The 13,815-nt window shown below is 42.4% G+C and overlaps 1 protein-coding gene across 1 annotated transcript in view; it reads left to right on the top strand.

Moving 5' to 3' along the window:
• Positions 1-4,025: 4,025 nt before the first annotated feature.
• Positions 4,026-13,815, top strand: part of LOC138567768 (astacin-like metalloendopeptidase) — a 56,755-nt gene continuing 46,965 nt past the window's right edge. Inside the window, exon 1 of the mRNA XM_069646258.1 lies at positions 4,026-4,217. Coding sequence (XP_069502359.1) covers positions 4,026-4,217 — 192 coding nt within the window. The remainder of the gene's footprint in view (positions 4,218-13,815) is intronic.

Consider the following 13,815-nt stretch of genomic DNA (forward strand, 5'->3'; position numbering starts at 1 on the left):
CCAGAGCTTATACAGACAACCTGTTTCCAAGCCCTGCACTATGTTAATGGAGAGCTACATTGTAGTAATTAAAAATACCTTGGCAGTGAATCTAACATTAAATGCCCATTCTTATTTTGGCTGCGCAAGCTGTTGGCACTGAATGCCGTGTTTTTAACAAGGTTACATTCCTCGATTGCACATGCATGCATTTTTCCCCGAGGTTGTTTACACCCATTTTTGTATTTATGATGTTTGCTTGAGGGCAGTGGATTGGGGGTCCTGGGTGGCAGGGTGAGGTGGTAGGGCTGGGTTACATGGAGGATTGGGGGGCACACCCCATTTATAAAAAATCCAAAGATGAAAACGACAACGGTAAGTAATGCACTAGTAATGTGTAAACGGGGGAAAGTGACCTTGTTAAAAACACGGACAGCTGGAGGCGCAGTCTGTCTCAAATCCCAACCGCTGCCACCAATGTTATGGATTGGATTCTGCCCTGCAGAAGTACAAGGATGAGTAGGGGCTAAAACACTCACTCAGCCCCCTCACTGCTACAAATCAAAAGCCAACACAATCATAAAGGTAAAACAGGCAGAGTTAAGAGATACCTGCCTCGTCTTTTGTGGTTAAGTGCACATGGGAAGGCTGTGCTCTTAAGAGGGGTGTGAATGTTATTCAGTAGCGACCCAAACAGCAAAGCATGGCAGTCCAAAATAAAGGTAATGCCCAATCAAGGTTCTATAAAAATAAATACACTTTATTGAAACACACCATCTTCAAAATAACTAAATAGAAAAACACCACAAGCAACCCACCCATAAGGAAAGAACAAAGAATAAGCAAAGAAACCACGATGCAGCACTGTGAGGTATGAATCAGGGGTGTAAGGCAAGCAAAAACCACAATGTTCTTTAAAAAGAATATGTTTCTTGGATGCAAAAAGGGATTAATGATCTAACCAGTCTCTAAGGCCCAAACCTGGTCCAGGGGGAAGTTATTCTTAGGGTTCAGATTTGTTGGTGCCGTTCCAGCAGTTCCAGCAGTTCAAACGTTCAAACTGGTTTTGACTGTCAATGGCATTGTTGCACGCGGGAAGCCTGCTGCCGGCAAATGGAGCCACTGTTTGCAGAGCTGAAGCCACGCCCCCATATTAAGGTGCCTGTAATAGCAGCTGGTGGATCCCTTGCCAGCAGGGCCTGTATTTGGCAAAAGGTGCTGCTGCTTGCAGGGCTGGGAGCTCTACACCGCTCCACCTGAGACCAAACACCCAGATTAAGGACCCCGGAAACACAGTTGGTGGAGCCCGCTGCGGACAAAGGGCGGTGCTGTTTGCAGGGCTATTTGGCGGCTGGTTGTGACACCGAGAGTCATTCCAGCATTGGCTTGAGCCTAGGAACATTTGTCCGGCAGGAACGTTTGTTGGAGTAACGCATATAACCGGCTTCCTGCAGGTCACCTATACCGGTTAAGGACGTTTCTTCCTTGTTTATCCTTGTTTTTGCCATGCCGCTTTCACCTTAACCATTTTATAAATGACTACTGCCAACCTTCTTACTGGAACTTGGATCAAGGCCTATTAGTATGACTGGGCACACGTGGTAAAACGTTTTAAAACACTGCTTGAGTTTCTTGGTGGCTGTGAGTGAACGCGGGAGAGTCAGACTCGGGCAGCTGTTCAAGCTGTCGAGTCATCCCACAAGAACTTCTGAAAACCCGACCTCTCCCTGCAGATGAATTTGGAAAGGCCAGGAAATCCATCAAAATTGCATCCAATAGTACTTTGTATAGACAAGCGTAAAATATTTAGGCCTTTTTATACAAACTAGCGTGCTCTCAGTCCCATTTGCAAACAGAACGCCTCATTCATCTCGGAAGGCTTCTTTTGATATTCCTGTAATTACCCAAGACGCTAATGGCATTGGTGGAGGTGGGGAGAGAGGAGAGAGGGACTTTGGCAGCTCCTTAAGCTGTTGAGGTGTTCCCTGCCCCACATCACCTTCTTAAATAATATTTTGCTTTTAAATCACCTCTTTCCATATTTAAACAGTGCATTTTAATTGCTGCTAGAAACGCTTAAAGATTAGTTGTTTTTAATATGGCTAATTAATAACTGTTTTGTACTTAATGCTTTAAATATTCTTGTGCAATATTTTGAATATACATATCATATATTGATATAGTATTATGGTATTTAAGATGTTCCTATACTCCATAGATAATATACTTTATTTTGTGTCTTTTAGTACCAACTGCTAAAAGGATTCGATAAAACTCATAGTAATGGCTAGAAGGAAAGCAGGAGGTAGCTTCTCACCACATACTGTGGTTAAGAAGATGAAGACGAGACATACTCTAAAACCAGTAATACAAGTTAATACCTTTATAACAGAGATACATTAATTTGAAGATCCCAACTTGGAACACTCCAACCCCACTCTCAATGTATCAAAAGCTGCTAGTCCTGCAAGTCATTGAATTATTAGGATATATAGTTTGGCGATTGAAATAGAGAAAGATCAGGGAACAACAAAAGCCACAGGCCAAGCAGAAAGAAAGAGTGATAACATTATAACAGATAACACAAGGTCTTGTAAACAAAAACAGAAACCTTTGAATCCACTGGAAAACATTGAAATACCCATTTGGCAAGAGTGAAAAGACCTGGTTATTTCTGTTTTTTTTTAATGATGAAATGATGTGGGTAATTCCATTTCTGAAAGGGTAATCTGCTTATCAGATTCCCTTTTAATTAGCTCCATGAAATAAGCATAATATGTATCTGTGTCCTGCTGCATCAGTATCCTGATTTCCAGTGCCTGCTCTACCAGTAGCACTTGCAAAGTGATAAGACTAATTTCCTGGAACATAGCTAGCTCAGGAAAACATTGGAGAATGTCTTGTTTATATTACATAGCACAATATAATTTGTCTCCAAGAGACCTGGGTTTTTTCAGAGCATCACCTACAGAGTTATACAACGTACCATATAGCTACTTCAAAAGGAGCCAGGGGATGTCCAAGTGGAGTATTACTGATTTGGATTAACAACTCATTACATAAGGAGATAAATTACAAGATAGAAATAGTAAAGATATACAGGTTTTACATACTGGTAAAGGTACTTCATGTTATTTGGTACCGTTTAATATTTACAGTCTCTCTAACGGCCCCAAATGTTGTGGTACAATGGATATAATCAACAAAATAACAACTCTAACCTCCCCCTATAAGGAAAAAGGAGCATTGACACCATTCTTCCTAGCGGCAGGCGATTTCAACATTCAGTTTGAACCCTTGAAGATCATAGATGGGATTGCATTGGCCCTAGGGAGTGCTTATAGTATCATGAGTATGGATCTAAGGGCCTGTAATGGCAGATTAGCAGGGCACCAACCAGTGAAGCATACCTTTGTAGTTGGGGAGAAGTGATCCCATATAGACATCATCTTAAGCACTGTGAAGGACTGGCACTTAGTTAAGAGCTTTAGCGCACATGAGCACTTGGAAAGCGATCATCGACCGCTTGGCATGGAATTTGTCTGGAGTGGTACAATGGTGACCGATCGATCGGTAACCCCTGACTTAAATTCCAAAATATCCATCTCAGGAAATGCTCACCGGACAATGAAGTGGACAACACTGGAACTGGGTGATACAATGCCCAAGCTACAGTCAAACATTTTACCATTGTTTGAGAAGCTCTTGTGTGGGGATGTAACCTGTGCAGAGATAATTAAACTTTATGAAACTATGATTTCCAAGATTTACCCCTTATTAACATCCACTCAGAATCAGATTATAGCTAATGTAATTAAAACTGATAACTAGTTTGACCATGAATGTAGGGAGGCAAAGAATAAAAATCATTGAGGGCTTTAAGGACATTAAAATCGCACTGACTGAGTCAATGATAGCGTTCTAAATTCAAGATGATCCTACAAAGATCTACAAAATAAAAAATGTGATACGTAAGTTCTAAATGGCAGGAATTGAATGAAGCCGCCCTATCCAAAGACAGTATTACATTTTGGAGATCAGCCAAGATGAACAACTGCATTATCATACACTGTAAAATACATGAGGACATTTGGTTCAACTACTATGCAGACCTATATATGGAACCTGTAGATTCCAACTTAACATCTTTGAGTTTTCAGACAGTTGTCGAGAAGGTATACTCCCAGCCCCCATTAAAACGAACTTTGGCAGAAGTGAAAGTGAAAACCAAGCATCAGGTAAGACTCCTGGGCGGGATAAAGTTCCTGTAGAATTATTCAAGTCACAACCGGACACCTGGGCCCCTAGATTATTACTGGTGTTTAAGGTGGCACTTGAGTTAGGCTTGGTACCGCATTCATGGAAAATGGCAGAAATAGTCCCCTTCTATAAAAAGGGAGAAGAGAAGACCCCATGAATTACCGGCCTATATCATTATTATTTACTGTGGGAAAGATCTGTGCTAGGGCAGGCCTAACTCATCTGTTGAATTTGGCCAACATAAAACCACATAATAGATCATCTACAGGCTGGCTTTCAAACAGTCCTGAGTACAATCAACCAATGCCTCAGATTGTATCTTTTAATTCTTACATATGTGGAGCTAAGGAAAACTGACCTATACATACCGTTTGTTGACCTCAAAACAGCCTTCAACAGGGTTCTGTGAGGAAAACACTAGGAAGCACTGATAGAAGTAAAAACTCCACCCCAGTTACTTAAGGTCATTTTGAGCCTATATTGTGACAATAAAGATATGGCCTGATGCAGCCTTTCAGGGGATACCACAGCCGAATCCTATCATTTACAAATGATGCTGCTCTGATTTCTCTTACACATATCGGCCTAAAAAAACTCATGGCTTTAGTGAGGGATGCAAAAGAAATGGATTAGTTGTCAACTACATTTAAACCAAGTCTATGGTTTTCGATTCTCTGTATAAACACACTCCAGGAGGATAACTCTAGATGGCCATGAAATAGACTAAACACATTATTTTGATCACTTAAGCCTAAGGTTTAAGTGCAGTGGCAGGTGGGGCGATCAGGTGAACAAATCAATACTGGCTCTAGAAAAATCAAGCAATGCCATTGCCAGATTTAGTTCCAATCCTGGAAACGGAACGTTCACGCCCACACTTAAACCTTATAAAGTACAATATAGGGCCAAAGCCCAATATGGGGCGGAATTATGGCGACTAATGGTGCAAAAATAGTGGTAGTGGAAAATACATTTTTGAAAAAAATCACAAACTTATACATAAACTCGCCAAATGTAATGCTGCACATAGAAACCAAACAACTTCATCATGGATATTAGAGCTCTTAGACCAATATTATGCTGGGCATGTTTATGAGCGTAACCACATTTAGGGAAGTATTGTGAAGCAGTATCAGACCTGTTGGGCCAGAACGGCAGACAATCAATACCCTGGTATGCTCATATTAAATACACATTAGTACTACTAGGCCTTGGTGAGTACTGGCACAATAGAGAGGAAATAGAAAGCAAAACGACCTTAGTAATTAAGCAGGCACATGCAACGTTATTACAGGAAAGAGCATTAATCCTCGGTGCTCAAACTACTAATGCCTCACTAAGTGCCTGATTCATGGAATTATTTGCGTGAAAAACGCAGATTTGCGCGCCTTTCTGACCGAAAATCCCCATACTTCAAACAGGGCTTTTCGGGCAGAAAGGCGTGCAAATCTGCGTTTTTCACGCAAATAATTCCATGAATCAGGCAGTATATTGGGCAATGAAACAAACTTTTGGATACGAAGATTATCTTGACTTGATTTCCCCTCCCCTTTGCCATTCATTATATCTTAGTAGCAAAAAATATGAACTGTGAGGTTCTAGGTTGAAGCCTAATGTTGGAACAAGGGGACTGGGCCTCGTATTACAAGTATTTAAAGCAAACAAGTTGTCCCCTTTCCCTTAGAAAGTTTTAGTGGTGCCCTTCCTGTATTTAGGTGGGGCACAAGCGTGTTCCTGCCTTGCCCTTGCTAAAACCGTCAAGCAGTGGTGGGCAAGGTGACTTTTGATGAGCTAGTCACACTTCTATACATTTGTTAAGTCTGAGTCTGCTAATTGAAACAACTTCAGCCAAACGTATAATAATATGTGCTGTATATGCAAATAGAGAAAGTAAAGCAAAGAGCGATCAAACCAGTCAAAGTATGTGGTGCAATAACAATTATTAACAATGGCACGTACATGAAGTGTGGACAAAGAAACACATTCATCCTCTTGTACTCAATTGTATAGTCAAAAAAGACATATGTACAACCCTAATTGTTTACAATAACATATTTACAGTGACATATATCAAAAAAACTGAAAAGTAAAGTCAAATAAAGAATCCACATTCATTCAGTGGAGAAATCTCTTAGATCATTTCCAGTTTGACAGAGTTGTGACTGAATTATTTCCGGAAGTGAAAAACAAAACCAATTTTATGTTATTTTCACAAAAGCTATTTAAATTGCATGTATTCCTACAGTCACTAAACTCCTGTTTAGACTGATGTTTGAGGTCTGGGTCTTGGACTTTCAAGATATCTTAATGTTAGCCAACGTGTTAAAAAAGGCAAAGTATCACACTATTAGAAGAGAAAGCAGAAGGCAATTCGACCATATTAATCTTCAATATGTTTAGTAGTGTGTTTATGTTTCGGTGTGTTATGTGTACATGTAGTACAACCACCTTCTTCAGGGCGTCCAGTTGGTAGACCCTGTTTCAAGTTTAAAAGAGAGAAGTGTGAGAGGTCCTCAATTATCAAATGCTATTGATTCAGCATATTGCTTAAACGTAAAGGCTCAGGTTACCAGCTGTGCTTCAAGAGACGTCGGTGACCAAATCCCTTGGGGGGTCCGGAGAGGAAGGGACACAGTTGCAAGGTAGTGTTCAGTTGTATGGTTGGTTCAGACTGAGGGCTGAGGTATTGCTTCCTCATTGGGTTTCGCCCATCCGTCAGGTCGGGCGGTGCTGGAATCTTAAGAGACACATGACAGAAGGGCGGGGAGAAAACCGAAAGAGAAAGTATGGAAATGTAAGGAGGCTGGGTATAGTGAGAGCACGATTCCCTATATGTCAGGCATGTAGGGAGAGTTGTAAGATATATATGTATCTATATATATATATATATTCCCCTCGGTAGACGGTATCTGTGTGTCGGTTGATGCTCTCCAGTAGCAGGAAATTCGCCCCAGTCTTTCCTGTGAGGATTGAGGAAAGCCTCTTCTCTGTTTGGATCCACTTCAGGTAATCAACATTTCTGTATGTATAAAGACACAGTCTCAAAGGTTGGGCGGTACCCCCAGGCATTCTATTATATGAGGTGCATCGAGGAGGTGTGTGAGATTTACGCCTTGAATATACAGAATAGTGAGAGTATACTTATGTGGCACTTCTGGGGGCGTGCATCTCTGGAGCCATGTGTGCAGCGAAAATCATGCAGGCAAATAAGTCTCCAGTCACCTCTATATGTGTATATCCATGTGCTTGGAGTCAGCATGTGGTAGGAAGGGCATCTAGGTCCCCTCTTCTAGCTCTCTCTCTCTCACCCCTCATGCATGGCCTGGGGTAATCACACCCTGGTGCAAGCCTTGTGCTTCAATCTACTGTTTTGCTTATAAAGATGGGGAGCCTCCAGTTTGTCCGCTCACCTTATATCTTACTGCTGAGCACTTCCTGGTTTCTCTGTGTCTCCTGGTAGCTCCGTGCGTGTCCTAGGCCTGTGAGGGAACTCCACTGTGTATGCTGCTTCCTGGGACACGGGCAGGTATTTATGGAGACCGCATTTACCTGTCCTGTGCTTACTGGTGCAGTGCAAATGTGCGGAATGATGCATATGGCAACGTGCATCAGGATTGGCTAAGAAGCGTAGTCAAGGGAACTGACAATGCTAGTCTTGCCGTACTGGCGTGTCTGGCTGTGCCAGTTGATTCTAAAGTGGCCTGCATTCTTCCTCCTGATCTAGGTTCAAGTGTGGAGCGAACACAGTGCCTCAAGTGAGGAAATACTTCTATTATGTCGCCTGATGTGGAACGTACGGGGCATGGTGCTGTGTGTACCATAGGACATCCGAAGTGTGATGTCTGGTGCCGGTTATGCTTGCGGCGTACCTAACCTCACTACAAGGGGATGAAAGGGAAGAATAGCCTGTCTACATGTGTAAACTAGAACTGGGACATCCTGTGAATATAGTATTGTGGCATAAACCGACAAACTGTTTGCGGTATATCATAGAGGCTGTCTGGTACGACAGTGACTGTTGGAGTTGGCTGAGAAGGCAAAAACATATTTTGCAAGGGGAAGCCACTCATACTTTGGTTGTTCAATTGTGCACAGAATAAAAGGGGACTAAGGAGTGGTCACTTTCTGCCATGGGTATGTGACTGAAGACCCTCTGTACTGGGGTTTGATGCATTTTGTCGTAAGATCAGTGCAAAATGGGTTGGAAAGACTCATTGAGACCATTGTGGTACGTATCCAGGTGGTGTATCCATCTGGATTCTCTGTGTGTTAAATTTTTGGATAAATCTGGTCCTCCTTTGACTTTCTCCAGCACCCACCATATTAGGTAATTGGTCGTGTGTCTAGCCTTCATATAGTGCGTAACCAGAGGTGCTGTCTGGGTCTTACATCTTATCCAAGAGCGATGATCTGATATTCTCAGATTTACAGCCCGTGTTGTTTGGCCCACATATTTGAGTCCACATGGGCACTGAATGCAGTAAACCACATATTCACTTTGGCAGTTCGTGAGGTCTCGTAGGAACCATTCGCATTGGCCTATTATAAACAATTTAAGTTTAGTGGTGAATTTACAGGCCACACAGTTACCGCAAGGGTGATGCCCTTGTACAGGTCGTAAAATTCTTTGTGCCTGGTGTCTCAGATCTGGTTGGAAGAGGGAGTGTACCAGGGCTTCTTTGATATTCTTCCCCCATTTGTATGCGAAACGTGGTGGTGGGTCATCCGGTAGATTCAATCTGGCTATATGCCAATGTTTCCGAATTGCTTTTTTCATCTGTGATGTGTGTGTTCCATGGGTGATTACACATGCCAGGTGATCCTCTCCTTCATTATTAGTTGTATTTTGAGGTTGTAGCAGAATGTCCCTGTTTGTGTTCAGGGCTCTTTTTACTGCTTGGTCTAGTGTGGATTTTGGATACCCTCGAGTCCTTAGTCTGTTGGTGAGGTCTTTGGAATGTTTCTTAAAGTCTTCTTTGGATGTACAGTTCCGTCTGATTCTTAAAAATGGTCCATAAGGTAAATTCGCTTTGGTATGGCTTGGAAGGTTACTGGTATGGTGTAATAAAGTATTGCGGTCTGTTGGTTTTCATTACAGGTCATATTCCAGTTTGCCATCTTTTTGTCTAATAATGAAGTCCAGAAATGCGATTTGGTTAGTGCTGTGCTCTATTGTGAATTGGATATCCGGATTGCATGTATTGAGCCATTGCCAGAATTTCAGTAGGTATGTCAGTTCTCCCGTCCATATGAAAATGACATTGTCTATGTATCTGTACCAGGAGCTAACCTGTGTGTGCCACTGGTTCGTCTGGGATAGCACATGTTGTTCTTCAAAGTTAGCCATGTATAGGATTGCCATGCTCGGGGCAAACACGGCCCCCATCGCGGTACCTTTAGTTTGTAAGTATATTTGGCCGTCAAAGGTGAAGAAGTTTTTTCTGAGGGGTATGGACATTAGTTCCAAAATAAAGTTGGTTGGTACCCTTTGTAGTAGAGGGTTCTTCGTGAGCCACTCGCGTACACATTCTATGCCCGCATCTTGTGAAATGTTGGAATATCTTAGACTGCACATTGGCACTTTGGCATTATCCTCAATATCCTCATTGTAATTCAAAGGGAATGTGTCTGTGACAGGCATATGCCAGATTTCTCAAAAGCAATGCAAGCATTTGGTCCATTTCCAATTCCTCTCTCCAGGCGACGAAAATTTGAAAGCACAATCCTTGTTGCCAATCTTGCATGCTTTTGGGGTCAGGAGCATAAACGAAGGCCTAGAACTGTGCACATCAACCACATATTAAACAGTGATTTTCGCTGCAGAGAGCTGGGCAGGCAAGGAAATCACATGGATATTGGTCACAACTAGTATGCTAGTGCTTCTCATGTTTTTATCCCTAGCGCTGAAACGAAAGTATCTGTTTTTCATATGCATCACCCTTGCTTACAAATTCACTTAATCATTGATGAAAGAGGATATTGTATGAACCGTGACTGATATTGCCATTTAAACGGTTGGTCATGTACTTGCTTGTATACTTTTCTACATTGGTATTCATATCTGAAATGTATTAGTATATTGATGTAACTTGTATTGCATGAATTGTGACTGGTATTTACATTTTAATGAATTTTAGTATAGTCTCTTATGCATCTTCTGTGCATTTGTGTACGTTATGTTCAATTGTGCACAGTTTAAGGGTTTTGCCCGAAATCAAGTAATATTGAGTAATTGCTGTTCCAGCAGTTCAAATCGGTTTCAACTGTGTCAGCGGTGTTGTTCCATACGGGGAGCATGCATCAAGCTGGGGTTGAGCTGAGGTTTGTTGCGGATTGGGAGGGGCAACAGTGTCGGTTCATCAGCGAAGCGGTTGGTGACTGGATTCGTGGCTCGAGACGTACAGCTCAAGTGCGGTGTTCGAAGATTGTGTTTCAAAGGCTTCTCCAGGGTCTGTTTGACTACTGATGAAGATCTGCAGTGAAGATGCTGGTGGTTCAAAGAGGTGGTTCAAAGATGGCAGGTGCAACAATGTGCTTCAGGTTTGAGCCCGGATAATGACACGCTCAGCTGGCGCAGTGCCAAGGCGAACTGGTTCCAAGGTGCAGTACAGTAGTTTGGAAGTAGCAGTCACAGTTCTAGATGGGAATCAGTGTCAAGCTGGGTTTAAACAGGGGCTTGCTGGTTTTCAAAAACAATGTTTGAGATGGGCGAATCATAATGGCCACCACGGTTGGTTCCAATGCGAAGATGCTGGAGACTGGATGGGCAGTTCCACTACATTGGTTTTATCTAGTGTTGGAGTATCTGTGGATCATAAGGGCCACCAGGGTCAGTTCAGCCATTAGTTTAATGGCTAAAATGCTGGCGACTGGATGCGCAATTCGGTTCCTGCAGGTCGATGCAACATTGGTTGATCGGGGCTTGATGGACCACCATGATCGGTTTGACTAGCAGTGGTAATTGGCAGCGAAGATGATGGCAGTTTGATCAACGGTTCGAAGGCTGCAGATCCAATGATGACCGTGTAGTTTGGCTAGCGTGGTTCGGTGTTAATGGCGATTAGAGGAGGTAGAGTGCCAACAGCAGCTATGGAGGGTCCTGTGGGTTCGAAGGCATTGAAAGGGCTTGAATGATGGCGCAAATTGGTTCAATGTTAAGAAAGCAGGTATCTTAGCTGTCTTGGGCCTCTGGTTGCTGTGAGCCCAATACAGGGGCTCAAGGATAATTTGTGGACCTTCTTTACAGTTTCCCAAGCAGTAGGGAGGATATTCCACAATAGCAGGAGTCCTACAAAGCGGGAGGTACAGGTTACTGTTGTGGCTGGCAGAAAGACATATCTTGTCCCAGCAGCAGGTCATCCCCAATGGTGGCTGGTGATGGTTAGGGGACAGAGCTGTCCTCTGCCTTGGAAACTCAATCTACACCTCACTGGCGTAGGACTTTGAAAAGATCCACTCTCTCAACAGAGGTCCAATGAAAGCTTCTAGAAAGGTTGATGTCGAAAAGAAGATTCCCAGAAGTGGTGTGAGACCCCTTCTTTTAGAGGTAAAAGTCCACAGGTGATTGGACTAAAACTAGCCTGCTTTAGGCATTGAATCCCAGCTCTTCACTTCTGACAGCACACCTAAAGTGATTTGTGCTAAAGGAAGTGGCGGGGTATGGAAGGATAGCGGCAGAGAGAAACAAGACGGCGGTAACTTCCTTCATCTGTACAGAGCTTCCCCTGTCTACACTAACCCCACCCCTTCCCTTCTCTATAGAATAAAAGTCCCTTTGAAATCCAGCAGCATGTTGTAAGGCCGAGCCTTTTGTAAATGGGTGTGCCCTTTGGTTCCAGTTCCCAGGCTAGCTTCCTGTGGAGTGGCTTGTTCTGGGAAGGGTGTTACCTACCCTTAGAAAGAAACAAAGAGAGGCAATTGCCCAATGCTACAGTTCTTCCAGGAGCGGCAAGGTCTAGCCTGTCTGGGGAGAATACACATAATCCTTCAACAGCTGAGTATGGTCTCACAGGGCTGACACATGTATGATATCAAATTGCTGTAGCTGTAAGAATTATGAGAATACCATCCACCATACCATAACTGAGGTATGGCTTATATTTGAAGATTATTCAGCCTCCAGGTGGTAGACTCATGATTATAGGGATTTGGAACAGAGTTGTATATATTAAATGCAGCCTCTGCATTGCAGAGACTTATCTGTCACTGCAGCTCTCAAATGTTCACCTGTGACCTCTGTACCTGCTCTATGCCACTAGGAGAGCAGGGGCGTCAGATCAGGCTACTGGTGCAGCACGGCACAAGTGCACACTCTGCTTTTGGCATGGAACTTTTGAAAGAAATAATAATCATAATAATATCTTTATTGTGTTTAGATCATAAGAACATTTCACAAATAAATCAAATACAAATATGAATACAAATATCAACAAACATCAATAAATAACAACATACAAACATATGGTAACACATTCTTAAAAAGCATTACCTAACATTTTAGTAACTCCTTTGCTTTAAGCCATAAGCGGTGTAAAGCCAATTGTACAGAGATACTGTCAGAATTCAGGCAATATGCCCAAAAAGACTTAGATTTTATAGAGTCGCAGTTAAGAACTAGTGACCCCCAACTCCTTAATATAAACAAGACCCTAACCAACACATTTGGTAAGAACATGCCTAGGAGGTTCGAGCATTTCCTTTAAGCATAAGAGAAATCTGATCAGCAGATTACCATTTCAGAGATGGAATTACCAGCATAATTTTATTAAAATAATACAAATCCAAAAACCCACGGCTCCTACACCCCTGCCACATGGCAATCCATCACACTCGCAGAGGAGCTCAGTGGTTCTATGCCAAAGCTCTGAAGAGAACACTAATGTCCCTCTTATCTATGCATTGGTAAATTGTTTTGTTTTTGTGGTGTATACAGGTACCTACCATGAAAATATGCAAATGTATTCTAACCAGCTGGACTGTTATATGTCGGTTAACTCCACGCAAGGCAATTATAAACGTTTTGAAGTTTTGTGTGCCATTAATGTGTGCATTTAAATATTTAAACTCTGCTGCGGTCAATGGCATGGTAATGCAATATTTATTTATGTTCCATATTATACAGTTAGGCAATGACAACTTTTCTTTTTTAAATTTAATTTGATTGAGTTTTATTCAAACAGAACAAACATCGTACAAATGGGATTTGATGTACTTCACAGTCATGCAATCCTTATCCCTCCCTCCCTCTCCCATAGTACTCAAAACTATCAACAATGCTGTGAATTCACCCTCTGCCCTCCCCCCAGCCCCTGGAACAGAGCTTCTTCTCTATAATACCATCTTGGTTTTTGTTCTTACACGTGTTGTGCATGGACCCCATTTGGGATACATCGGTGCAAAAGTCCAGGTTAGAAGAGAAGGTTTCAATTCTGCCGACAGCTCATTTGTACGAATGCTGGGTGCATTTCTTTTGCAAGTCATTAGCTATGGATCAATTATTGGGTTTCTCTTCCTTCCCTTTGTGTTGGGTCCCTTGCAGTATCAGGGATATACTTGTTTGCAAAGTCAGTCCACATT

The sequence above is a fragment of the Ambystoma mexicanum genome, chromosome 2p, assembly GCF_040938575.1.
Source record: "Ambystoma mexicanum isolate Mex_15411 chromosome 2p, UKY_AmexF1_1, whole genome shotgun sequence".
NCBI classification, from domain to species: domain Eukaryota; kingdom Metazoa; phylum Chordata; class Amphibia; order Caudata; family Ambystomatidae; genus Ambystoma; species Ambystoma mexicanum.